General features: G+C 43.7%; 2 protein-coding genes across 5 annotated transcripts in view; one reads left to right on the top strand and one right to left on the bottom strand.

Annotated features, from left to right (window-relative positions):
- Positions 1-26,569, bottom strand: part of RECQL5 (RecQ like helicase 5) — a 40,232-nt gene that overhangs the window by 13,190 nt on the left and 473 nt on the right. The window contains exons 2-8 of one of the 2 annotated variants that reach the window (XM_085304514.1): positions 26,340-26,470; positions 25,049-25,170; positions 22,558-23,076; positions 21,767-21,872; positions 21,215-21,326; positions 18,818-18,980; positions 18,348-18,430 (exon numbers count right to left, since the gene is read on the bottom strand). In XM_085304514.1, coding sequence (XP_085160640.1) covers positions 18,348-18,430; positions 18,818-18,980; positions 21,215-21,326; positions 21,767-21,872; positions 22,558-23,076; positions 25,049-25,170; positions 26,340-26,460 — 1,226 coding nt within the window. In that variant the 5' untranslated portion in view covers positions 26,461-26,470. Of the gene's footprint in view, positions 1-18,347; positions 18,431-18,817; positions 18,981-21,214; positions 21,327-21,766; positions 21,873-22,557; positions 23,077-25,048; positions 25,171-26,339; positions 26,506-26,569 lie in introns of those variants that run through there. The other variant, XM_085304515.1, reaches the window with a different exon arrangement.
- Positions 145-12,424, top strand: SMIM5 (small integral membrane protein 5). Of its 3 annotated transcripts, none has more exons than XM_085304518.1 (3): positions 145-330; positions 8,583-8,733; positions 10,706-12,424. In XM_085304518.1, exons 2-3 carry the CDS (start codon positions 8,607-8,609, stop codon positions 10,825-10,827), a joined length of 249 nt encoding a protein of 82 aa, XP_085160644.1. In that variant the 5' UTR covers positions 145-330; positions 8,583-8,606; the 3' UTR covers positions 10,828-12,424. The 3 variants fall into 3 exon arrangements, with proteins under 3 accessions (XP_085160644.1, XP_085160642.1, XP_085160643.1); XM_085304516.1 differs by having other exon boundaries at positions 150-330; positions 8,580-8,733; XM_085304517.1 differs by lacking the exon at positions 145-330 and adding an exon at positions 6,267-6,442 and having other exon boundaries at positions 8,580-8,733.

The following is a 26,569-nucleotide window of genomic DNA, read 5'->3' as shown; positions in this document are numbered from 1 at the left end:
AGACCGTGCTAGGAGGAGATGAAGAGAGGAAGCGAGCAACAAGTGCTGGCGCTTGGGAGCTCCAGGGAGTTCGTACCAGCAGCTGGCTCAGCCTGTGGTGGCTCCTCGCCGCCCGCCCGCCCTCTCTGGCACACGTGTAACATGAAACTTCGTATCTCCAGGACAACCAATAACAAAAAAAGGCAGAGACAACAGCTGGCTGTCAGCGGCAGAGCGGAGAGGAGCCGAGCGAGGAGCAGAGACACAAGCCAGGATGAGGGGAGAGATGACGTGAAAGTTTAAGAAGACAGAAAAACAAGACGAGAAGAACGGTCCCGTGGCACGGCTGGGGTAAGGCTGAGCTATTGCTGGTGTTCATTCAACCGTAGCACCTTAACGTTCAGCTAGTTAGCAAGTAGCTGAAGCTTTTGTAGCTCTTTGTGCAGCAAACTGCAAAATCAGTCACTGAGCAGAGCTTGCTAGCCTGAATTTGTTTGCAGGGGACACTCAGGGGCGAAGGTGGTGAGAGAGAAAAGCTTTTAACAGGATTCCAGAAAGCCGTGCTGCAGCCGCACTAACAAAAGGATCCAGCCTGCAGCCTTGCCGTGCTCCTTCCACAAACACTCGACAGCAGCTCAGAGCAGGAGTAAGCAACTTTTTTTCTGATTAGAGAGGCCGTATGCTATTTTCTGTTGTTGTTACAGAATTTGAGCTTAAGTGATAAGCAGGGTCTAGCAAGGGACACTCTCTACACTCATGTTTTTGGTGTATTAGTACTTAGTCCGGACGAAAGCGCTGCTCTGCTCCCTGCGCAAACACTGTACGTGCAACTACAGCGGAGCTGCCACCGCAGGCGAGCACATGTCAAACCAAGTGGGTGCCAGCCACAGCATTTCCCCAGAGCTCCTCCCACCTGGAGCCAAGTTTTATCCCCCCAAATCCTGAAGCAAACAGAGAGCTTAAAAAATAAAACCCTGGTCGGGAAACTAACGTACTGTGCAAGTTAAGCATCAGTGTCCAACAGAAATAAATACAAAGCTTTTAGACAGCCTCTAAAGAGAGCACCTAAAAAATATCAGCTAACGTATCAGGTACAGATGCTGGTTTACTATTCAGAAGATCCTGAGAAACCAGTGCTCTGAGAGGGAACACATACATATACATACCTGCTTTGTGGTTACTTAACAGTAACAGAAGATTGACGGGTCTGACTGTACCAAAAAGCGAAGGAGAAAAGGAGGAGAAGCCCCCAAATACATGAAACTACCCACTGTCAGCCCTGGCTTTACACAGAGAGGTGTCTCCCAGCCTTACTCCCGTCTCTGGTGCTGGATGCTGGGAGGGCAGCTGCAAGGGGATTGACCATATGAGCCCCCGTTTTCTCCTGTCTGAAGCCAATTATCCTGGTTGGAAGAATCCTGCGGCTCCCAGCACCGAGCCGAAAGGCTGTGCCTCTTCCAGAAGGGCTCAGGCATCCAGCTGTTCACAAACAGGCAGGGAGAGAGGCAGAAAGCCAGTTCCCCTAGTGAGATGTCTTCCCCAATCCCATACGTGCCCATATGGAGGAATGTTAAGGATCAGGTATTTCCGCTTCTCTCAGTCCCCATTAATGTCAAAAGGAGAGCAAATCCTTCTGACATGAGTGTTGTACAAAGATGGAATTAGAATTGCTTGTGTGAGAAGACCTGGTAGTTAAGATCCATGCGCCTGCAGCGTAGCCCAAGGCTCACAGGGGATGGAGGGAAGTTCCCACTCTGCTAATGAAAGGTCCATAGGTTGTTACAGTTAAGATGGTGCCTCAAAGAAAGTATGGAAAAAAAACAAAGTTTAGGGGAAAAAAATAGGAGGAGGAGGGAGCAAGGGGAGAAGGGCAGGGGGAGGATGCAGAGAACAGGCCAAGTTTTCCTTGCCGAAAGAAAATTTTAATGGGTTTGGCTGGGGACTTGTCCAGCCACAACAGTGTGTGTATGTGGTGTGGAGGAATAAGCAATATGAAACACATGTCTGGATAAAAGAAGCTGGACATGGCTTGTGTTACGGCTGTCACTGCGCACGGGTCTCAGCCTCAGTGAAAAGTAAAAGCAGTTATGGGAGGGGAGGTACAAAATAAACCCAGGTTGATACAGCAGTTCTCTTCTGTAACACAAACCCGTAACAACCAGCAGTCTGCCCACGCAGCCCGCGGTGGGCCAGCGAGCAGAGCCGCGTACTGGGCGGCAGAGACCGTGAGAGAGCTGGCCAAGGCAAGCAGCACCCATTCCTTGCCTCCGTGCAGGCCCCCACCACTGCCCCGCACAACCGTGCCACAACTCTTACACAGTTCAAACTCGCTTCTTCTGAGGAAACAGCTGTTGTGTTCTGCTGTTTTGAGTTCCTACACTCAAGTGGGATCTGTACTAAGATTAGACCAACACGTTAAAAATGCATGTCACGTCTGAGATCTATAGAGCAGTCAAGGACAGTGGCTGAAAGAAGATGGAGAAGGTATTTCCAGCACACTCAGAGGGGCTCCAGATGCCTCACCTCCAACCCCAGAGGACAGATTCCAGTATATTTGTGAAATAACTATTTACAAAGCTTAAATAGGCACACAGTTATTTCTCTGTCAGTTTGCTGGGAAATGGTTATTTTGCTAATGTTAGAATAGACTTTCAGGCTGAATTCAAGCATCAGCAATGCTTGGACCTAAAAAAAGTTCACTTGTAGAACAGCTACAGATTTATTTTTAAAATTGACCTTTTCCTTTCACTGGATAACACACCATGGCTCTGTGCCTTGGTTTCCCCACTTCTTAAAAACGGGACTAGCAATAAGGAGTTGGCTCCTGGGGTTTTGTGGACTTGCCTGTGAGATGGAGTGGAGAAAGCCAATGGGTTCTGTAGAGATGCAGGGACTCTAAGCTCAGTTCCCTGATAGGTGCCTCAGCTTCTCAACCCGCTATTGCAGGGCGTTCAGTACCTTTTTATATTAGTCTAATACTAGGTTGTAGAGGAGGAAAGAGACATTTACACTGCTACCTCAAAACCAATCTCCAAATAGTGACCAGTAGAGATGATAGGGTGTTTCAGCCAAATGGCTAACCAGTCAGGGCTGCTTTATCATTTGAAAGTATTTGTAGCCTTCTTTTCCAAGTCAGCTGACAAGGTCAAAGCTTTTCTCCCCTGACATTCAACTGCAGTTTACCAGTTTGGGTGTGTGGTGTGTGCTGTTAAAAATGAATTCTCTTGATACTGGGAACTATTTTCATCTGCTGGGGAATAATTACAGGTCTGTCTGGCTCCATTCGCTCCTGTTTTAGGAAAAAGGGCTTGCCTGTGAACCGCAGTTAAGATTCATGTGGCTGGTCAACTACAGTCATGCCAGCAACCACTGCGTTAACAATGACAAGGGAAAAACCCTGCACCGATAATAACGCTACATTTCTATAGCTCTTTTCATCTCAGAAGCACGTTACAGACTCAGAACAATAAACAATCAAACAGGGATTATTACATCTGTTGCCAAAATGCATCTACCCTGTAACAACACCTCGCAGCCCAAGACTGTTTTAGGACAGGAAGCACTGCAGACCTTATCGATCTGAAATCAGGAGCACGTTTCAGGAACGAAGAACAAAGTTGGTAGACTTAGGAACTGGCCAAGACTCAGGGCCTTCATATGCTTAAGAACTATGGTCACAACTTGTTTTAAAATCTTAGATCAAAATAAAAAACATTCCCTCCCCTTCAGCTGTTCAGGACCCTCCTTCTGTGAGGGCTCGGACAACCTTACGAGATTTCCTACCAAATCAGCTACCACAGTCCATAGATGCTTCCCATCCCTGCATCAGTCCAATTCCAATCAACTTATTTGACTTGTCTGAGTGAAAGCAACACAAACTATTTGCTTCTTCACAACCAGAATTCTGGGGGAAAAAAAAGCAGCTCTGCAGTGAGGATGTTGCCCCGGCACCTGAGGATGTTCACAGGCACATCAGGGAGGCTCAGCTTCATACAGTCTCTGGAGTACTGCTGACATGGGGAATGGGCACTGTGGAGGACATCAAATTCACCTTCACAGGGACTCGCTGCATTCGGACTACAGGTGTTGGCAGCTTCAGGCCACTAGCAACAGATTCCCCTCTCCATCGTCATCTCCCGTTTTAGATTACAGTAGCAGCAAACCCATGAAAGCAAAGCTTCTTGGGGGGAGTACAATAAAACCAATGAATCAGGAGGTCACATCACGAGAAATAAAATCGTATGGGGCATGACTGCATTAGCAGCAACCAAGAGTGGAAGCCATGCTTTCGTCTACTTCCATCCTAAACGAGCTCCGTGACTGAAGCCTAACGAGCAGTCAGCAAGCAAAGGTCATTTCATTTTGTAACTGTAACAAAACCAGGGACTGACTGACTTTCTATCTAAACTCCTCAGATCATTTTGGGACTTGGACATACAACAATAAGCAAACTGAACCTCTGATGGTGATTACATATCCTGCTGCTCCACAGAGATGAAGTCACACAGCAGGGGGATGGGATGACCTACCCGAAGTCACGCAACCTCCAAGTTGGTGGCAGGCCTAGCACAGGGCCTGCCGTTCCTAACGTCCAGTCTTGAGGCTTAACCACAAACTGAAATTCATGTTTGTTATGCTGAAATGCCACCATGGTTATGACTAAACAAGCGTCTCATTCCTCAGCAGTAAATTTAAGCTCACCCACTCCCTACAGTTCTTTGATGCACCTGCATAGACACACAGAAAGAATGTGTGTCTTTCCAAACCAAAAACAGACAAAAAACTGTAATGTTCACTGGTTCCAAAATATTGATAGCAATTTGACTGGCTTAAGGCAGATAGAGGGATGTGGGACCCAAGTTCTGTAGTCATCCCAAAGCTCTTTTCTTAGTTGAAGCACACCACGCACAATTGATTTGCAGTGCCAAGACACCCTGACCAAAGCTTTTGTCTTGGGTATCTAGAATGAGGCATTTTAATAAATGGCTTAATTCTCAGATGGGCTGAGCAACCAATGCCTCTGAGCGCCTCAGTATGGCTTAAGTCCATTAAAACTGATCAGAAGTATAATCTCAGTGCTATTATGGCAATTTTCACAGCTTTATTCAGCAGGCACAGTGGGATGAATATGCATTAAAAACAAGTATTAGCACTTTCTGGAAATCTAACTCTACAAGTGCCCTGAATGTAAGACATGTGTCTTTGGTTTTAAATGATAATCTAATTCTTGCAGCTGAGCAGCACACCTGCAGACCACACACGTCCCCCTGCATTACTACCACACTCTCTTTTCAAGCAAGGCTAACAACTAATGGCACATGGCAAATTCTGCCTTATTTTTCAAAAAGAAATAAACTCAGATTAAAAGATTTGTTTTATTTTCCCCCCTGCCTGGCCCCGCAACATGGAGGGGAGCAGAGATGTTTTTATGATCTAGCCTCACTGGCAACACTGGGTGGTTGAGATGTTTTTAAAGAACAGCCACAAGAGAGAACAACTGCAACCACGAATTTCAGACTGCCACAGCACCCCAGCAGGAACTTCCAAACCGCCTGCCACAAGGCACCGGCGCTGTGTCACTTTATTTTCTCCGCAAATTTGTCCTCTTGCCTCCCTTCACCCTATTTTCACTTCGTTTTATCTCTAGCTGCAGTATGGCAAGTTAATGACATGAGTCTGACAACGCCTGACGAGTTCCATCGCCTTTGCTGCCCTGACAGCTTCAAACCGCACAGGAGCTGCGGGCCGCAGAGTTTACAACAGAACTCGGGGGGCTGTTCTAAGGCTCTAGAACAGCAGTCCAGTCTTAGAAAATAAACTGCCAGCTAAGGCCTACAGCCCTAAGTTTCAAATCATTTTAAGAAGTTCCTATTTTAATAATAATCATTATAGCTACTGCTTCATCCAGATCTCCTGCATCACCAAGTATCTACTACTGTTGGCAACTGGGAGCTTACTTGAACGTAGTATAATGAGAAAGAAGATTTCTTGGGACTCCACTGTGAAATTTGTAAGTAATATCATCACTGTTGTGTTGTAGATGAGGGAGATAAACAAGCTGTCTCATGCATCTGCACAAGTCGCACAGTCAGTACCAGCCTTACCCTCATGCTAATCTTTAGGGTAAGATCTTGGCTCTGCTGAAATTCATGACAACAACATCATGATCAAAACTAGTTCTGAGCAAAAGCTTTAGTCACAAATGGACTGGAAGATACGAAAGTCCACGAATGCAAATAGCTTTCCTGGGGTCTTATACTTTTTTTTTTTTTTTTTTTTTTTTGAGGAGAAGTGATTTATTCACCATCCTTTTGCTGCACTCAACAAGCAGCGCAAGCCCGCGGAACCAGCATGCAGTCAGAAGCGCGGGCAGGTGGGAAAGCATTTGGTCCCTCATGGGCCTGCTGGACCCTGCACCAGCAACTGCAGTTCAAACTTTCTCCCTGAAGAAGTTCAAACCAAGGTAAACAAGCAACATTCCTTGAGCCAGATAAGGCACCATGGGCAGAGGAACATCCATTACTGAGAAGAGAGAATCAAGACAAGTTGCTATCGTTTTAGACTAGGCACTCTGTTAATCTACATGGAGTTATACAAGTCTGATCAGTAATTTTACATTTTACACCCAACCTCAGAAGTCTAGTTCTTAAAACTTCCTGCTCCTGATGCAGCCTAAAGCATGGCATGAAACGTTAGAGCAGGCTCCTTTCTAGGGGAGCTACTAGGCAAGCAGAAATACCCCCAAGGGGAAGAAACGTTTTTGGAATGGTATAGTCAGAAATATATATATATTTAAGGTTTTCTTTCAGAGCCAAGAGCAAAAAAAACACAAATCACTTCACCTCTGCCTGTACTGCCAGGAAACAGAGCTGGAAACTTGCTGACACAAAGTCCTACAGCACTGTGCAAAGCAAAGAGCAGCCATTTCTGGAGCAGTTTGCTTGGGGTGTGGCAATCATCTGGAAAGAACTGTTTAACTCTAGTCTCAAAAGTGACCTTTTCAGGGCAAAAGGCCACAGCTGTGCCTCCCTCCTAAGTTGCACAGAGATTTTTCTGAGGGGCTAGCTTTTCCATCCACCCTCATTCCTAAGAAGCCAGCTGGTTCCGATTTTTATTCCTTAGCTTGGGTTTAAAAGAACAAAGAAAACCCTTTTTGCATTGCATAAACATACAAAATGTAATTTTACTTGGCACTGTAGTATTAAAGCCCAGCATGCAAAGAAACAGCCAAGGTCTCTCTCAGTCTTCAGTGTGTTTAGAAAAACTGAACTCCAAGCATCCATTTGTTTGAATAACCAAACCAGATGTGCACTAGTGAACTAGCTGGCTTATTCTGAGAAGCACTATCTAGGTCTTTTGCCTTTGTGTTATCACCAAAAAGAGCAAATTAAATTGCAATGTTTAAGTCCCATTAAACTGTGTTGACTATTACAACATGCACAAGCTAGGAAATTTAATGACATAAGAGCCTTTATCCATCTGCATGTCCAAAAGCTTGTTTTAGGCAAGACTATGCATATTTCACAACAATCTTCTATTCCACTTACTGACTGAAGTTAAATTTTAACTTCTGTAGCTTTCCTGGAAGCTTATTCATTGCAACACCTTGCAAAATTTTGTTTATGGGGGGTGAGAACAGCAAATATTGGTGGCAAAACTGAGATATCTATCTTTGACTAGACTAATAATATCAATTAGCAATAGTTCCCGATCATCATTCTTTCTGAGAAGAAATGGAGTGTAAGATTACTGAGCAGGGCAGGAAATACTATCTCTACAAGGTCCTGATAGACTCGGCGCCTTTTGCTTTGCTTATCACCAGCAGTGATGGATGGACATCCATAGCTCAATTTACGTAATACTCCGTTAGAACAGAGTGTGAATAAAAAAAAAAGAAAAAAAAGAAAGTAAAAAAGCTACACTTAGTTTAGCATACAAAAGTCATGTGTAAAATTGGAAAATCATCCAGCTGTCCCCCAGTAGACACAGACTTTAGCTTTTAGTATCTCCATTCAGTAAGACTGGTTGATAAAGCCAGAGTTTAATGGTATTATAAAAAGGTGCTGAAGAAAGCACCTTATTTTTTTTGAAAGGGCTTTCCGTAGCTGGAACCACTGAGTCTTTGAAGGTATCTACTGTATGTTACTCCGTAGAAAACAAGTGAAACCTATGGACTACCAGAATACTGTATTTGGAACACAATTTGAGTTTGAATTGCGTAGCTTTCTGGAAGACAACTGAAGCACAATTGAAAAAAAGAATCAATTATTTTCACTGGGGGAAAGCCAAGGGCAGCCACTGTCCAGTTTTAACTCCATGCTTGCTGACATAGGTGTACTTTTAGAAGAAATACCATGTTTTTGCCTTTGCGTAACAGTACAACTGTCAAAACAACCCTCAAAGCCAGATTTTGAAATGCAAACAGTGCTAGAACATGTAGACAGTTAATAGTCCTCCACCTTAGCTACTGGGAGCAAGGACTGAGACCAGATAAACTTGTTTTACTTGTGATCCTCAGTGAGCTCTATAAGAAGGCTGGCAGCTTCCTCGCCTCAGTCCGTGAAAAGCTTTATTCTCTCTCCATTTGTTTCGTTCTACAGCAGAAAGCCTGAAGCGGTTGAGCCAGAATGTCTTCTGCAGGCTTTCTGAAGGAAATACAAGGCATTGGTGAGAAACTCCTCCTTAAGCTCCAGAAGCTGCCCAAGGCTGACCCTGTGGAGATTGTGTCCTTCTGTGTGATTCTTCTGTTCATTGGTGAGTTTGTCGGTGGAGGCAGAGGGGGGTCAGAACGTCTCTTCCCTTTCGCAGGGGCCGCTTGCTCTCGGTCTCTGTTGATAGGTTGTGTGCTCAGCAGCTGTTTTCCAGAACGTGCTCTGAAGCCCAGTTTAATTTCTAAGTCAGTTTTAATGTTCATTGTGCATCTCTGCATACATGTAGAATATAAGAGGCAGCAGTATAACTCCTCTATTCAAATATAAGGTTAAACAGTAATACTTAACCAACCCCAGGTTGCTGCAATGTTCTGAGGCAGAGGAGATAGTTTGTGAGAAATGTCACCGCCATGCAACAACACTCAGGTGGAGGACTCCAAACGTCGTATCTGTGCCTACTTCAGCGGAAGCAGTATGCTTCACATGAGTGTATTTATTCGCCTCTGGTTATGGCAAGACCCCTCCTGCTGCCATGTGGGGATGACGTGGAAGTAAAAACAAAGATCTGCTCGGGCGGGGGGTGAAGTTTGTTTAAACAATGCGCAAACACGGAGGAAGGAAGGCAGGCGCTCCCCGAGCCAAGAGGGACAATGCGCCAAAAGGAAGGGTGTGCATCCACCTTAGACGCCTCTCCCCAGGCTGGAATTCAGAAACAGGCACACCTACTTTTTTTTTTTTTGGTTTTTTTTCATAGCTACAGCTGGTTCCCCTCAGGTCACGTTACCTGGCAACTCATCCGCGGACTTTTAAGGAACACAGACACACACACGTGCACATGCACGTGCTCTTACACAGTTTGAAAGATTAAACATGTCACCCTTTTCTCTTCCAGATAAACTAAGTTATCCCTCCCAACCCTGACCATTATAGCCAATATAGAATACCAACAGGTTAGCTCACTGCTTTAGACAGCAAAACCCTATGCTCAAAGTATCTATTTTCTCAAGCTAAATATGGAAGAAAAAATAAAGCCAACCCAGTCACTAATATCTATCATCATTAAAGGACACACTGCACCCACTTTTCAGAAATAGAACTGCCACAGAAACACCAGTTTGACTAATCAAATCCCTCTGATGCAACTAAGGGATGACTTCAATCTCCATCCATTCCAGATACACAGCTCTACCTAGTTGTTGGGCTTCATCCCAGCAACAACAGCTGCATAAGGCAGGTAAAGTTACGCACCCACATGGCTTGGTACATAGCTCTTATGATCATCAAATATTCAGTAATGACGACAGGAGCTTTGTGTGCATGATGGGTGAACCCTGGGCCCACAGTCTGGAAAGCAATGTTTCAATCCAAAATATATAAATATTAAAATTCTATATTTTTATTGTTATTGTATTACCTACAGATAAATGTACACAATATCTCATATGGACACTTTTCCACTTGCCCAGAAAAAAATGCAACAGTCACTGTAATTGGTTCTTTACAGTTGCAGAAGAATTTTCCTCTGCCATTTCCTTGATTTATTTACTTACCACTGGAAACAAATCTAAAATTACTTGCCTAAACTTTTCTTCACTGGGCCTGCCCTATCTGCCTGTCCTGAATCTTCAAACCTTTTGGCTGATTTCAGCCAAGTCTGACAAAGCAACAGGAACTTATATCTTTTGATCCCTTCCAAATATCCATGAAAGGAGACATATGAGTAGAGGGGAAAGATTCAAACCAGTGCCCCACATCGGGGAATTCAGTATAACTATCTTCTTAACCATTACAAGCAGCCAGCTGGCCAATCAGTGGAGACACTAGCAAGCCAACCAACACACCTATGTCTCCTACTAAGACCTGACATGTGCTGACATTTGTCCAGCTACACGGATAACTACTACAAGAGGGGGAGGAACCTGGAAGGAAGAAGGTAAGGGACACAGGGCAAAACAAAGCCTGGCTTCTTGCTGATTTATTTCTGCTGTTCATCAAACAACTCAGAGGAGATATAGGATAATTCTCCAATGATTCTCCTTAGGTCAGGAATCAATATCCTTTCCTTTTCTTTCCAGTTACTGTTCTGGTGATGATGATCATTGCCTGCAGCTGCTGCTGCTACAGCTGCTGTAGCTGCAATGGACATCCTGACCACAGACGTAGGAAGATCCAGGTGCGCCCAATTGCCCATCCATGAGGTGTAGCAAGAGATGACATGACCTACTACCAAGGACATGCATGGACATCATGATTCAGTCACATGGGAATGACTGTCTACACTAACTCATTGAATATGGCAATAACAACATTAATGAACATGACTCAGAGGACCAGAAATCACAGCCTGGATTTCATTCTTTCTGCTGGGCTCCATGGTGTGACCACAAAGGTAACACTACTTTGCCATCACTGTCTCCCTCAGCTGGGGTGTAGGAGGGGTGCACGGACACATGCTACCAAGACAGCAGTCACACTTTCCCAGTGACAACTCTACAGCTGGGCCAGCCAAGGATTCCCTTTGTGACCATGGGCCCACAAACCAAAGGAGAGAACATGTAAACTGGCACATGGCTTAGCAGCCCCTACCTTCTTCACAAGTGACTAATCCGAAGGATGATGCTGGGCACTAGCAAAACCCACTAACATCACTGGGAGGTGCATGTGTTCAGCACATCTTGGATGAAGCCCAGACCTAATCTCTCAAAAGCCAGGCACAACAAAGCACAGACATTTAGGTGAGATGTCTGCTGAAAACGCAGCAAATTGTGGACCTTCTGAGCTTGACATGCCAGCTGAGGCTCTGAGTGCAGTTGGTTACAAAGGCTCCCTACTTCTTTTCCTCAGTGTTACAAGGACGTGAAATTGCCAAAGAGAACAATTAGTTCATGTGCAATATCAACTGTAATCAGAAAGATGAAGTCAAAAGGGGAAAACTCACAAATGTTACAGTTTAATTTGATCACTCTACTACTAAACATGCTCTCTATCACCCATCCTCTACATGGTATTCAGATCCTTCAAGAGTTCTGCTCTTTATTCATATTGCAGGTGAATGCTCCTCATAGAGCATGGGAGTCGCAGGGGATGCACAAATCTACATCCTCACTCGAGGGACCTGTGTGCCTGACTCCCTGCACTGGGTGCAGTTTATTTTAGTGGACATAAGCATTATGCTTAATGTGTGTTTATTCACAGACATCAAGGTATTTCACAGAAGTGACATACAGTATGGTGAGTGTCACTTCAGGGTATATATGCAGCAGCTGACAGTTGGCGTTGTGACAAAGCAGAGCCAAGAGTGGGCTGCACAGCTGAAGTTAACAAGTGCAAATAAATCCCTTTTCCATGCTGCAGTCACTGTGTATGTTTGCTTTGTATTTTAGTGAACTTCAGAAAGGAATTTATATATATACAAGGCTACAGCACAGGGAATGACTTCCATAACTGGGACAGAGAAATGGAAGAATATCATATTGCACCTATTCTGTAAGCCACTGGCATTTTTTCAGCCCAGAAGTTACGCTACAACATGAAATCAGTCATCTTCAACCAGTCATCTACATGCATGTAGATAAACTATCTTCTACCCTTGTGTTCAGATTGCTAAGCCTAAAATAGTCAAAGAGATTACACATGTATATTCCAGAGCTAGCATCCAGCTAGAGAGAATAGAATCATCAAGTTTTTAAGTAATGAGCTTTTAAATACTCTTCACACTTCAGACAACTTTGTAAAGAAACCTCTTCTTTCTGCTGCCTGTGCCTGGATTAGTAAAATGAACACTGCATCAGTAACTTCTCATGTATACATTGCTCTTTAATTTTTTCAAAGAAACTATATGTAGGTATTTTGCACTTTTCTACAACTGCACATTGGTCTAAATCTGCAGCCAGAAATACAGAGGACAGTTCAAAAATTAAGGAAAAAAAATCTCCTAAAGCCAACATCACTTCCAAATTAAAGAAAATGTTTCCAGATGATGAGGATGTTCTTAAGACAGCACAGATCTGAGCCCTAACTTGACAAATGCCAATAAAATGAAGATCCCCAGAGCTACTGGGTGCACAGGCTAACAAAGCACTGGCCTTTATTATGCCATCCCAGAGCTTTCACTCTCAACAAATAAAGTAGAATAAGCTCAAGTGTGTCATCAATTTATTCTAATCAACATTCATAGATGCATCACGCTATAACCTCTCCGTCAGACACGTTGCTTTTCTCATTTATAGACAGGTGACAGAATGTCTCGGAACCCCCTTTTGCAGGAGATGGGCTCAATGTAACAGACCTTTTTGTTTCTTAATTAAATCACGAGAACTGTGAAAGAACAGAGCTTACTTTCTTCCCTAGCTTGTTCTAGACAGTGCCAGCTACAGGAATTAACAGGATCCCACTGAGAAATGTTTCAGCAGCATGGAATGGGTCTGTGTTAACAAAGTCAGAAGGAAGTTCTGTGGGTTGGAAATGCATCAATGCTTGACAAGCTGCTGTCACTAGGAATGAGCTCAGAGCTCCCAGGCCTTCTCCGAACATGAAAAGCCACAAATACTTGCTTACGGGTCATGCCACAAGTTAAACCAGTGACAGACATCAGGCAGGGGGACAGAGGAAATGGTTCCTCTCTTATCTCCGCCACTGTTAGTTACTGAATTAGAAGCAGAAAATAAACACAGCATAGTTAGAAAAGAGAAGGGGAGAAAATCAAGCAAATCTCTGAAGAATGCAGGTGCCTTTGTGGAGCAGAGGAGCAGCCATCAAGCACGTGACTCTGCAGAGTAGAGGTTCCCTAGGCTGGTTTCTACACACTTGCCTTGACCTTACTGATACTCTACTTAGCATTTCATATTGTTATACTTGGTAGGACTATTCATATACTTGATGCATACACATAAGCGTTTGGCTGCATTGGGGTCTGCCAGCTTCTTGCATGCAAAAAATCAGGCTGGCCTGAAATATGCCCAGCAAATCTCCATTTAATTTACTGCAGTTCTTCAGCTTCTGTTGACTGGAAAAAACGCAAGACAGCCTGAGTCCCTGCACACCACTCACACAAGCCTTAGGTCTTTTTGGCTTCACCTATTATCCACATAAAGGGACCTGGAACATCCCAAGCACTAGTGAGACTGCATCTTCTCTGTTTCAAAAAGGAGGGAAAGATGCAGAGGAGCACAGACTAAGGTAAAACTTATTCAAACATAGCAATTTCTGTACACACTGTAAAAGCCGTAGTGAGCCTGTATGTAACTGCCTGGAGATACAGTTACTTCAGTATGACAATACAACTAGTGAAATACTTTTTTCCACGAGAAACGCACAGCAAGCCTTGAGGCCAGCCTCTCCAGCAGAAGCATATAAAGTTTTATGTAATATCTTCTACCCAGTAACATCATCCTTCTGGTTTCAAAGTGATCTGCTTAGCTTGTGACAAAAGTTTTCTTTTACGCACGTGCATCACACTCTCCTCCCCCGACCCATACAAAAAGCTCCTGGAGAGAGGTATATATTTGCAGCACTTTCCCTTTGATCTTCCTCAGTTAAGAAAGCAACAGTGAGTCAATTTTATTACTACTAACAGCAGTGCAAGGCTCTGTAATGAATTTACCTTCTTAAATGGTCATGATGATGTTTGGACTAGAGGGCAGTCTTGTTCACAGTTTCATGTTAGAAATGCCAATCCCTTAACCGAGCTCACAGTTCAGATACAGCCAGAAGCCAGGGAACAAAGCCCTCTTCTCTCCACCACAAGCTGCAATATCCCCCATTTAGGGGACACAGCAAACCTTTACAGGCACTAGAGAGGTTTGGCTGGAATAGATGGATGCATGCATGGATACAGGCATGAAGAAGAAATGTTTAAATCACAGGTAATTAAGCCTTTTTAAGTAGGCTCAAGGGCTTTGATTACATTAGCCACACCTTTGCAAGAAAGCCAGCTGTTAATCATTTACTGCAGTACAAACAGGTAATTTCCACACTTATTCTGCTAGTCTCTGGGTGCAGTAAATGGGTCCTCACTACAGGCCAAGATCTCCTGGAGTGGGTGCGGAAGAGGCACTAGAAGAAGCACACTACAAACACAGCCGCCTCAGGTATTTATAAGACTGTACACAACTCTCCTATTTCAGGAGGCTAACTGTAGTCAGAGAGAGAGGAACTTTCTGAGGTGTATAGTCACACATTGTTTCTGCCTTTGGGTTTGTAGGGCTAATATTGAGGCTTTTCTGTCTAGATTACCTCCTTTTTAAAGGAAACGGGATTTATCAAGAACAGCCTCTGTGTCCTGTATGCCTGTTGGTTAATGACTAGGCAAGGTAATATGCCATCATTCCCAAAACCAAAGCATTAACTGCATATTTTGGCTTCTTAGAAATAAATAAAAGCTTCAGGAAACTGAAGTGTGAGCTTGTACTCCTAGTAAAAGGTGACTTCGTGAGGATGAAACAAACTTTACATAGCTAATCCTCTCCTTTCATATGATATCAAGGATGTAGACATAAGAGGCAACAAATCAGGCCTATATATTTTGAAATAATGAATGTCTCTTCCTGTATTAGGCCTGTACAGTAATATTTGAGTAAGAGTGTGAGAAATAACTTATCTTTCCTTTAATTTGAGAAGCAGCTAGCAAGGAAGTTTTAGTAAAACCACAAGAGGCTTGCAAAGAGATGCTGGATATTCTTGAGAAAGCTGTCAGCTGGGTCGTTATGAAAAGTATCACTGAAAGAGCAAGTATGTAGAACCCACTGAGATCCCAGTTTAAATTATTACTGGACTTAAGAATTCACAAGAGTGCTCTACTTTCATTTTTAGAGATCTTTCCATGAGTATCAAACCAGGTTCTCCCATTGAATACCTGCCTTTCATGTGTAGCCTGTGCAGTTCCTAGATGAAAGGTTCAGGCTGAACTTCCTGGGAGACACACTCAATTGTTAAAAATATTGATGAGCTATAACTAAAATTTCAGCTACTAAAATCTTGGAAGGCTGGAAGATTTTTGCTTTACTCCTCTGTATATCTGCCTGCTAAGAAGGCCTCAGCTATCCTCCTTCTGGTTTATGCTCCAGATTCTGTGAAGAGTGACCCTACCTTTTGGAAAGGGAGGCCTGCAGGCACAAAGGATGCGTGCATATATTTGTTTAGGGACAGTGGCTGTTTCTGCTCAGGGTACGGAGAGAATACATCAACATCTGATGCTGTTCTTGTCTAACTCTGGCAGGGTGGAAGCCAGTATGTCATCAGTACAAGAGGCGTCCTCAGTTCTGGAAGACCTGAAGAGACGGATTGTAACAAGTGACTGGGCTCTTGGGGGATTAGTGGTGATCGGTGCCTTCTGTCTCACCTTCGTTGCTCTCCTCTTACTTGCTGCCATCTTTGGGTGCTGCTCACCTCCAAAGCACAAGCGGAGCCGTGCGTAACTAGTGAGGCCGAGTGCAGTACTCAGAGCCTTGCAGCCAGGCGAGAATCAGCACAGATACAATCAGACCGTGTTGTTCACAGAAAGCTTCCTCATCTTCTGTCTCTGGATGGTTATTTCTCCCCGTGCAGCTTTCCTGTATTGAAAGCCATATACTAGTGCTAGCAGGTTGTTCTGCAAATCCACAGCAAATGCAATACATACAGCAGTCACTCAGGAACTGCATGACTAGCCAAATACCAGAGTCTCTGCCTGACTTCCATCTTTCAAGCAAAACCACAGGGCAGAGATAAGTGGTCAGCCATCAGCTAACATTGATGAAGATGCCTTCAACTGCTGCAGTTCCATGTTTTCTTCTGCCTCACAAGTAGGCAACAGGAGACTCACCAGCAAAAGCTCAACTTGACCTTTCTGTCTGAATGTCTGTTCTCCAAAAGCAGCTCATACAATTATTCTCCTGTCATGCTCAGACAATAGCCTAAATATACTGTGCAAAAACTTGCCTATCGGAATACAAGTCTGTCTTTATTTGTTCTTATTTAGAATCTTGCAAGATCAGACTTTTAAGTCTAAAGAGCATCTTAGTCTCCTGTACAATTAGAACATGAAAGAGGCAAATCCAGACAACATTTCTGCAATACGCTATGCTGGGATGAATTGTGGCATGTTAGAAGGTAGCAAGAAGGTTTCTCTCCAGGCTGGGAGAGGGAAGAAAATGGGCAAGCATTTGAGTTTAATTAGGTCAGTGAGCTTCCCTCACAGCAGCATGGGAAGAAGCAGGAATTTTTCTCTTTAAATACTCAGTGAAATACTATTTCCTCCTCTATTAACCTGAGCAAAGGAGAACCGGTTTTCTCTCTGCCCTTTCTTGTCACTGCCTCACTACTGCAGCCTATTTTTAGTCAAGTTCCTCACTTCTAGTAGTAGTCAATGTTTCTTAGTATATAGAAAATGAGACGCTGCAAGATGGTTACACAGCTCCAAACATATGCCCTCACTAGGATACCATCCTGGTGTGTCCTGTAACTACTTCTAGTTTATGTAAGGTTAGCCAACACAGTTCTCACAGCATGAGGGTCTATTCCAAGACAACACTGCCTCAACTAACTTTATTGACAACCTGTGAAAGGGCTCGGGAAAAACAGATATTAAAACATTTCCAAGAGCAGCATCTAACCCAATAGACACATATACCTCTCACATTATGCAAGACCCAGACAAGCAGCCATCTGGCCATTCTTGCTGTGAGTAGGTGACAAACAACAGGAGGAGCAGAGCTGCTTAGATTTTAACTAAGTGGATCAAACTCTTATAGCAGGAAGCATCCTAACAACTACTTCCACAAATTGCCTTATCTTTGGACAAAAATGCCTTGCTTCAGATACCCCAGCACTACTCAATATTGTGCCATACATCGGCACTAGTAAGACTTTTACAGAACAACCCTGTAAAAACAGGATTTGTTTCCCAAATATGACCAGAAAGAGAATATGCTCACTGAGGCATCGGGGAAAAAAAAAAAAAAAAAAAGCCACGTCCACCCTGAAAAAGTTGCCTTAGATGCTGCTATGAAGGATGAAACTAAACACAAACCTGAAAGCAAGATGACTGACTAGTGTTGACTGTTTTCACTTAGTGAACACACACTAGTCTGTTACTGGCAAAATTATAGCTTTGATGTCTCATCCAGCATAACCTAGCAATCGGTACAATTACAGCTTACAAATCATGAACTAAATCTGAATAACATACTACAGATGCTAGTCTGCATTTAGATTGGGCATATCCATAATTTGAGCCTGTTTCTGAAAGGTTCTAAGCACCATCAGCTCCTTTTGAGGTCAATGAAAACCAAGAATACCTAGTATTTTGCAGAATGGAGACCCTGAGATTTAGAGAAACGTTAAAGCTAAATGCTTCTACCCTACGGTGATGGTCTTTAGCCTGTCTGTCTCCTTAGAGGAGACATGGCAAAGGAGGAAAGAGTCAAAACAGAAGCAACTGCAACTAAGTCAATCCACCATAGATAAAACACATTAAATTCATAGCCAGAGGAATCATAGTTTAATGTCAGCATATTACTTATCAGACTCTGAGACCAGTATCTCAGTTAACTTAGAGGTAGGAGTGAGTAAGAGATGTTTAAGTGACACTTTCCTCAGTCAAGACAAAGAGTATCAGGTGATTCGTTCACTTTTGTCCTGGTCATGCAGTTACAGAAAGATCTCAGCCGTAACAGTGCCTTGGAGGGAAAGGACATTGTTTTCCCAAAATTAAACAGTGTTTGAAAGAAATGCACTTACCCCAGCTCCTCGCAGAAGTTGACTATGGCATCAAAGGCTGTCATCACAGCTTTGTCAGACTCTTTCAAGGTGCCTTTTTTTTCCTGGAATTACAGAGGGATGATAACTCTAGTCTTCACTTCAAATACAAACAGATGTAACATCTCTAGTGACACCCAAATCTATCCATGTTGAGCAATGCAACTCAGATACAGACACCACCCTTTCTCTGCTCCGTGTTTCTGCTCACCCATGCTTCTCCAATAGGGCTGGAGCTGCGTCTGGCAGCCCCTTCCCTCCTTGCTTTGCTTTCTTCTGCTATACCTTGAAACAAGGCTACAGACAGCTCCAGACCCAACAGCTACACCTACAGCTCCAGAAAATAATCATTTCATCTTTGCATATTTAGATATAACTACAGGCAAGAGGCAAACCAGATCTGAGCAAAGCCAGCATATGTAGGCTGGTGGATACTATTCTGCAGATCCTACCTGGATTTTAGAGAGCTCTTTCTTGATCAAGAAGCTGACTTGATCTCGGTCATTCCTAGAGTAATAGAGGCGGCAGCAGGATGGCTTCCCATCTCTCCCAGCTCTGCCAGATTCTTGGTAATATCCAGCCATTGACTTGGCAATATTCCAGTGGGCAACAAATCTGCATGCAGTAAGACAACAAGAAACACATGAATGCAGTTTTCCCAGATCGTTGCATACACAATTTCAAATAGAGTAAAAAGCAGGCGGCCAAAGTATGAAAGACAGAGAACTTAATAGAGCAAAGGATTCTGAATGTAGACATTAACTACTGCTTAACACTTGAGGCACACAGGAAGGCAGCAAAGCTATACCAAAATACAGTACATGTGAACAACATGCAAGCAGGATGTCACTCAAAATGAATGGAAGAGAATGGACATGTGCATATTCCAAACATGCATACAGCTGTACAGTTCTGAAGGATGAGAATAAGCTAAGGGGTTTGGAATATTTTGCCATAAAATAAAGCACTCATTAAAAGCCCTATTTATTCTGTTGAACACAATTTGAACATTATAGAACACAACTTGAAATATTTGATTTTAAAAAGAAAATTCTTTGCCAACAAAGTCTGCATGGGAAATTCTCTGTCACCAAGGTCCCTTGTAGATGAAGGCATCCTTCCCAGTCAGCAAATATGACTATGAATCATTACTGAATGATAAACAATCTCTCAAGGAAAGTTTTGAACGCAGCACTGCAAGACTATTTTAAACCTGCTCATACTTGAATATTCAGCAGTTCAGCCCAAACCTGTATTGAGAGATCTCAGCATTTTACAGTCCAGTGATGCTGCCAATATTTTAAATACCAGACTGCCCCAAAGCTAGTCCTTTTTAATCTCTGCAAGCCACCATGTACCAGAGGCAGGTATTCTACAGACAGGTGTGACAAAAAAATTAAATGGCAAAATCAAGCAAACGTGTTTCTCCAAAGATGAACATTCCAGGAACAGGCAAGTCTGGAGGCAGCATGGCCCTAGACATTTCTTCCCCATTGAGGGGCTTACTGAAGGAATTAATAAACTCAAGCAAAGCTGCATTAGCAGTAGAGAGGATCTGATTCTATCAAACAAGAGACAACACCTCTGTTTCCCCTTCACCCTGGTAAGTTACCTCCAGAACTTGTCAGACCTGATCTTATACTTGAAAACATATGCATGAATAAGAGCTTAAAGTTCCACCAGTGTACAGTCAAGGCTAAGCAGCAGTGTCTTGTTGCCAGGGTCAAACAGACTTTTAATTATTAAAAAAATTGCTTGTAAAGAGTCACTTTAACTTCATTCCTTGGAAACTATCTAGGTTACAAAGATGTTTCAGCTATATTTCATTTTCCTTCAGCCTCATGCATTTCAGCTACTCTTTGCTGTTTCAATGACCACTGTCCTGAGTAGAACAGAGACTTTCAGCAGGTCACCATAATTCATGCTGCTATAGTGGAAGACTTCTCATTTCACTGATGGGTAACCTGAGTTAAGCAGTGAAATAGTCTGTCATTGCTATGGGAACGTGTTATCTGTCAGCATAATGACAGAGACAGAAAGACGGCACAGCTGTTAACTGATGTTATCGCCTCAGTGATGTCCTTTTCCTCTCCCATGGCATTCAAAGCAATTGCTTCATGTGGATTTTAGCGCACAGGAGATCAGGTCCTTATGGGGTGCAGTGTGAGCTGCAGCTGTGTTATGTGCCTACTAAATGATCTCAGCTTACAGCACTAACACAGCCCAGCTATAATGTGGTGCAGCAACAGTAACAGGAATTCTGGTAATACAGAGCAATTATGGTGACAGTTCCTAGAGGAACAGCAACTGAAAACATTTACAAAGTTTCTAACATTTGGATTAGAGTTAATAATTTTTAGAATGCTTATTGCCATCTGTGAACTGCTGTTTTTCCTCACTGCAGTTTGTGAAGAGGGATCTCCAAAAACTGGCTTTGGCTATTTTAGTAGAAGATACGCAAACTATTTTAAGTGAAAATTTCATTTGCTGCTTTTTGAAGGCAACTATTGCATCAAGAGAAGTGAAAGGGGCAGCTGTGTTTGTGTCTGGATGGGTCTTGTTGAAACCTGGAGGGTGTGGTAAGAACAAGCATTTCTCCAATTTTATTGGTTTCCAGGATGACTAGCACAGATGAGCTCTGGTGCTTTCTTAGTTTCTTTGCAAAACCTCTACATGTTTATTTTTGCTGTTTCTAAGGTAGAAGACCTCCAGTTCTGCTTTTGTGCATTTTAGCAAGCGTGCATCAGGCATTTGAGTCAGATGCGCCAGATAACAGAGAGACAGAGGCCTTCTCTCCCCACTGCTCATGTTTCAGTTTGTGGTGGTGCACAAAACCCAGCCTCACACACCTGACATTTGCTTTGTCTACTCCCATTCCAAAACTGATGGTTGCAACAATAACTGGGATCTTCTCCTCCATCCATTCATTCTGGATTGAAGTCCTGTCAGCTGCCTTGAGCCCTGGGAGGGGAAAAGAGATAAAAAAGAGGATTGAAAGGGGAAGTAGAAGTATTCAGTTCCTCCTCCATTCTCCCACTGCAAGCCATCTCCCTCTTAAAAACAGACTGACATACACGCTTCTCTCTGCCTATGTTTAAGCTGGCCTGAGACCAAGCAGAAGACATCAGCAGCTGACGCTGATGCTCCTCTTCAGAGAGGAAAGACCAGAATCCTCCTGGGGCAGAAACTTACTATATTTAGGCCATGGAAGATCCAGCAAAAGAAAATTCTGGAGTGAAGGGAATGCCATTCTGTGGAATGCCCCACACTTACCTCACAGACCTGTCAGCTTGAATGTCAGACACGTTGCAGAAAATTGCTGTCTAGCTAGCCCTGACCCACACTTTAAAGGCGACGACAGTCCAGTTCTACCAGTTACTGAGAGAAGTAGCTTCCAGTACCTGCGTGATATGCCTTGGCTTTCACTCCTCGGTAGCTCAGTTCAATAGCCAGCTGGTCACACACATCCCTCATCCTGCAGTACACAATGCCACAACCAGAGTACACCTGTGCAGACAGAAGACAAAATCCAGCACACTGTCCCAAGCCAATCAGCAAAGCTGTGGAAAGCTGTAATCATTAGTGTGGAAGAGACAACAGGGAAGCATAAGACTCAGCTTTTTCCAAGCTGATTCCCCAACAACTGAATGAAATTGTTGCAGCACAGAAGTAAATGGACATCGTCTCCTTATGAGTCCTAAGAGGCCAAAAGAATATTGACTAAATATCTCAGTTCTCTCCCACTGTGTACAAGGCAAGAAACAGTCTCTCTCCACTTTGAAAGTGCAGATGCTGACTGACTTGCTGGGAGTTACTCTGGAAATTAGTGTTATATCAGGAAATTCAATACAACACTCCAAGAGCTTCAGTTCAGGTATTTTTCTACACTAGACAGAGAAGAACACAACCAAACACACTGATTGCCTAGGAGAAGAAAAACTAAGAGACAAATGTTATTCATTTATTCTCAACATGCTATTTTCGAGCGACCCATTTCTGAGGTTGCTTTTGTTTGAAAGGAACACAGCTTCACATTTTACTTATTTCAGAAGAACTACAAAACATATGTAAACACTTCCCTTCTAGGGACTTCTTCCTTCCCCATCACAGGCCTATCGGGGCTATACTGACTACGGAATAAGTAAGGAATATTCTGTTCAATTCAGCCTTTTCCCCCAAATGTAAAACCTACCCCAGTAGTGTTCTTCACTTCAAGTGCTTTCAGACAGAAATCCTTCAAGTTGGCATATGGATCAGTCAAGAGCTCTTTGAACTGCACATCGTAGAACAAGTTAGCTCTGAAGCATGGAGTCTTAAAGGTGGCAAGAGGCTGCTTTAGCTTAAGAGCTGTCACAATGTCCTCCTGGACCTGCTTGGTGGCAGTGGCAGTCAAGGCAACACACGGTGTATTTGGTATACGAGAGCGCAAGGTGCCCAGCCGCAGGTAATCAGGTCGGAAATCATGTCCCCACTGGGAGACACAGTGAGCTTCATCGATTATCAGGTAGGACAAGAGGTTTCGGGACACCAGAGAGTTCAGGGTGGGCTGAAAAGAGGAGGCGGCTGCCATCTCTGGGGTAATGTACAGGAGCTTCACTTGGGGCATCTCGCTTGCTAAGTCAGCCAGGATGGTCTTCTTTTCCTGGGCAGAAAGCTTGGAGTTCAGAGAGCAGGCTTTGATCTTCAGAGCCAGCAAGTGATCCACTTGGTCCTAGATTAAATAAATAAATTAAAAGAAAAGCAAATGCGACTGAGGAAAGCCAACTATCATCAAAAAGGTCTACTGAGGAGATCCAGATGGGGCCCCAACTTCACCTCCAGGACTTTGTATGTGGGTGTTGTCTTGAGACTATCTGGCTATTTAGAACCTCAACTCTGGCTGCCTTTATCTTTAATTGCAACCAAATCTGTTCAGTTCTACCATCCGTCCACATTTTGTGTCTCCATGCACTTTCAGACAGTTATTTTGCTGCTTGGGAACACCATCAGGAAAAATACAAAATACCTTGCATGTGTGCTAAATAACTTGTCATATCCAGAGCGAGTTGAAACAAGCCACTTACACATCTCAGGATTTACACTATCAAGTTGTCATACATGCAAAAATAATAATAATAATAATAATAATAATAATAATACAACCCTTTAGTAACAGAGCACATTTCATTCCAAAATATCTAAAGAACTTTATAAACACAGCTGAGGTAAGACAAAATACCAGGCTCAGGCAAATCACTAATGCAACAGAACTCGAGTCTGGATAAGAATTAGGCCTTGAAAATCATGAAGGAAACATGAGATCACATTCAAATGAACACTGGACACAGGAATTCATCTGCCTGTCCCTGCATAAAGCTGTGCACTTGTAACATTTCAAAAAATATGAGTAATCCTGAAGGATGGATACTTCTGCAGTTCACTCAGTAGTTGCTTTTGGTGATTAATTACCTTTCATTCCTAAATTTTCAAGGTATGTAATATTCACTTTATATCCACTAATCTTCACCAGGTCTTACTCACTAGATTGGAGAGGCTGCTAATATCCATTGTTTTCTGCTCAAAAAGTCAACTCTTGGTCTTCCTTATAACACACTAAACAGACCAAGTGCTTTAATTTTGGCTACACTAAAATACATCATAATCATCTTGGACATAGCAACCTTGCCTGAGGGCTGGATGAGACAATCTTTGAAAGTTCACTCCAGCTCTGTTCCCTAAGATTCACTGAGCCCACCTCAGCATATTTGTCACTCTGAGACATTCTGCTTCACCTGGAAATTACCAGTAGTATTTTTTTTTTCCTAGCTCACTGATACACTGCCTGTGCTGGAACTGCTACTAATCCCCCTGGAGCTTAATTAGAAACTCTCTCATTTGGAAAGAATTCACTATTTATAACAGCTTTCTGAGATGTGTCACCAAGCCTGTTCTCAATCCTTAACAGGCCTTGCAAGAGATTACAGAGGAATTAAAACAAATCAAAACAGCAACCTACAACACCAATTACCATACAGTATTAATCAGATGTTTTACAGACTTCTAAGTAATGCTACAGCTACTCTTGCAGGAAAGCATTTCTCCGCGTAGGTGATGAAACGGTAGAAAAACGAAAACAAAGCAGCTCTGCTAAACCAGCTTCTTCCCATGACAGAAAGGAATACAGCAACAAAAGGAGTTTGATGCAGAACAAGTTATGCCTTCAAAGGCAACTTTACTGTTTCCAGAGTTATTACTTTATAGAAAAAAATGGCAGTTTTGTTCTGGGGAAAGATCCAGTTTGGCCCATTTGAGGTATTCTACTTTGGTGCCTCTGTAGAGCACACTGCCACATGGAGGTAAAAGGCAAGTGGAGAAAACAGAGAAAGGATCAGTTATAATAACCACCAGGTTATTATTAGAGAAGAAAAACCTCACAGCATTAACTTTGTGAAAGAGACCTGCCATGGTCCTGCCTTTTAGAGAACTGCATAGTATTAAACCAGAGTTACACTGTTACGTAGCTAAGCTGCAGTCTCTTCACCTGTCACCATGATAAGAAAAAAACCCCAAGACATCATGATGAGAATCCAGAGACAGGCTAACAGCAGAGACTTCTGGACACAAAGGCAAGATGCAGCTGTGCTTCCAGAGTTTCCTTACCCCCTTCACTATCTGCTTTTCCACAGCTAACATGAGACAGTTACCTGAATCAGTGCAATCAGAGGTGAAATGACAATGGTGATGCCCACTGCCAGAACTGCAGGAAGCTGGTAGCACAAGGATTTCCCTGCCCCTGTGGGCATGCATACAAAGACATCCTTCTCGCCTGCAAAGACAACAGAACAAAGCTCAAGGCTACTGAATGGTGGCAACTTCCCAGGGCTCTGTCTGGAGGGATAGGCACAAGGTCTGTGAGAAACAGCGTTAATGGCCTAGCAGTACACATACCTTGGGGCGTACCAGCAAAAGATGCTTCATTTTAGTTTCTAAAAACACTTTGCATGCCTGCAATATTTCCTCCAGTGAGTCTCTGATCACTTTGTAAACTTTGAGAAACAGCTTTACATCAGCACCAGAAGATATACAGAAACCAAGACAAAGAACAAGTGAACAACTTATCCATATTCACACTAATTCTCGTTCAGATGAGCTGCTATCATTCATCTGATAGTCTTTCAGTTACTAAACTACCAGCCCCATGAAAGATCTTTAATCACATCCTGTTAAATTTTATCTGAGAAAGATCCCTCACAATAAAAGCTGGAAACCTCTCAAACACAAGGAAAATATTATTTAGTTAGTAACCATCACTGTGCCAGACAGCAGCCACTTCAGATCAGAGAGATGCCAACGCATACAGCGTTACTGAAGAGGCAGCGACCCCCTGCTGGCAGAACACCACTTTGGGCAGGTCTTGTATCAACAGCACCTCTGTACAGCTGCTGGCAATAGATGAAAACTGGAACTATTTCCTGAAGGCTGGGTTTGACTCTGTTCCGATCTGCGCTACGAGATCTGCCAGGAGAGCTGTCAGTCCGTATGTGCTGGCTGCCTGTCCAACACCGAGCAGTATGGTGGTGGACACGTTAACACCAGCACAGTCATGTGTTTCTGATAACTTCCGCATGATTCATGGAACAGATGGGGACTTTACCAGCAAAATAAGCTTCTGCTGGCATAACTGTGACTTCTCCATCTACAATAAAGACAGGTTTACTCTGCAAATGGATCGGTGCGAACAGTTTTAACCTCATCCGATTGTGAACCTGGCAGCAGATGCCTGTAGTGGAGACAGGAGCAACGAAGCATTTTGGTGCCTCCCCCCACCCGGTTTTTTTGTCGGTGTAACGGTGGTTTTTCAGAACAAACGCCAAGGGAAGAGGCAGAGCCCAAGCCCTGCTCAGCGAGCTGCTGGCGGCACAGGGCCTCTCCTCGCCGCAGCCGGACGGCGAGGCCAAAGCAGGAGTTTCGGCCCTTCGCGGCGCCGGGCCTCACCTTTCGCCACCGCCATGGTCGCCCCTTCCTGCAGGGCGGTCTTGAAGGCCTCAAAGCCGAAGACCTTCTGCAGCGCCGTCCGCACCCTGCCCGCGAGGCCCGCGCCGCGCTCCTCGCCCATCCTGGCGCCGCTGCGAACAGCCCGCAGAGGGGAGGCTCAGCCCCAGCCCCAGGCCCAGGCCCAGGCCCAGGCCCAGGCCAGCGCCGCCCCCGCAGCGCCCCCGGGCAGG

Source organism: Rhea americana, unplaced genomic scaffold (genome assembly GCF_003343005.1).
Source record: "Rhea americana isolate MKP2758 unplaced genomic scaffold, rheAme1 scaffold_21, whole genome shotgun sequence".
In the NCBI taxonomy this organism is placed as follows: domain Eukaryota; kingdom Metazoa; phylum Chordata; class Aves; order Rheiformes; family Rheidae; genus Rhea; species Rhea americana.
This window is presented reverse-complemented; position numbering and strand designations above follow the sequence as displayed.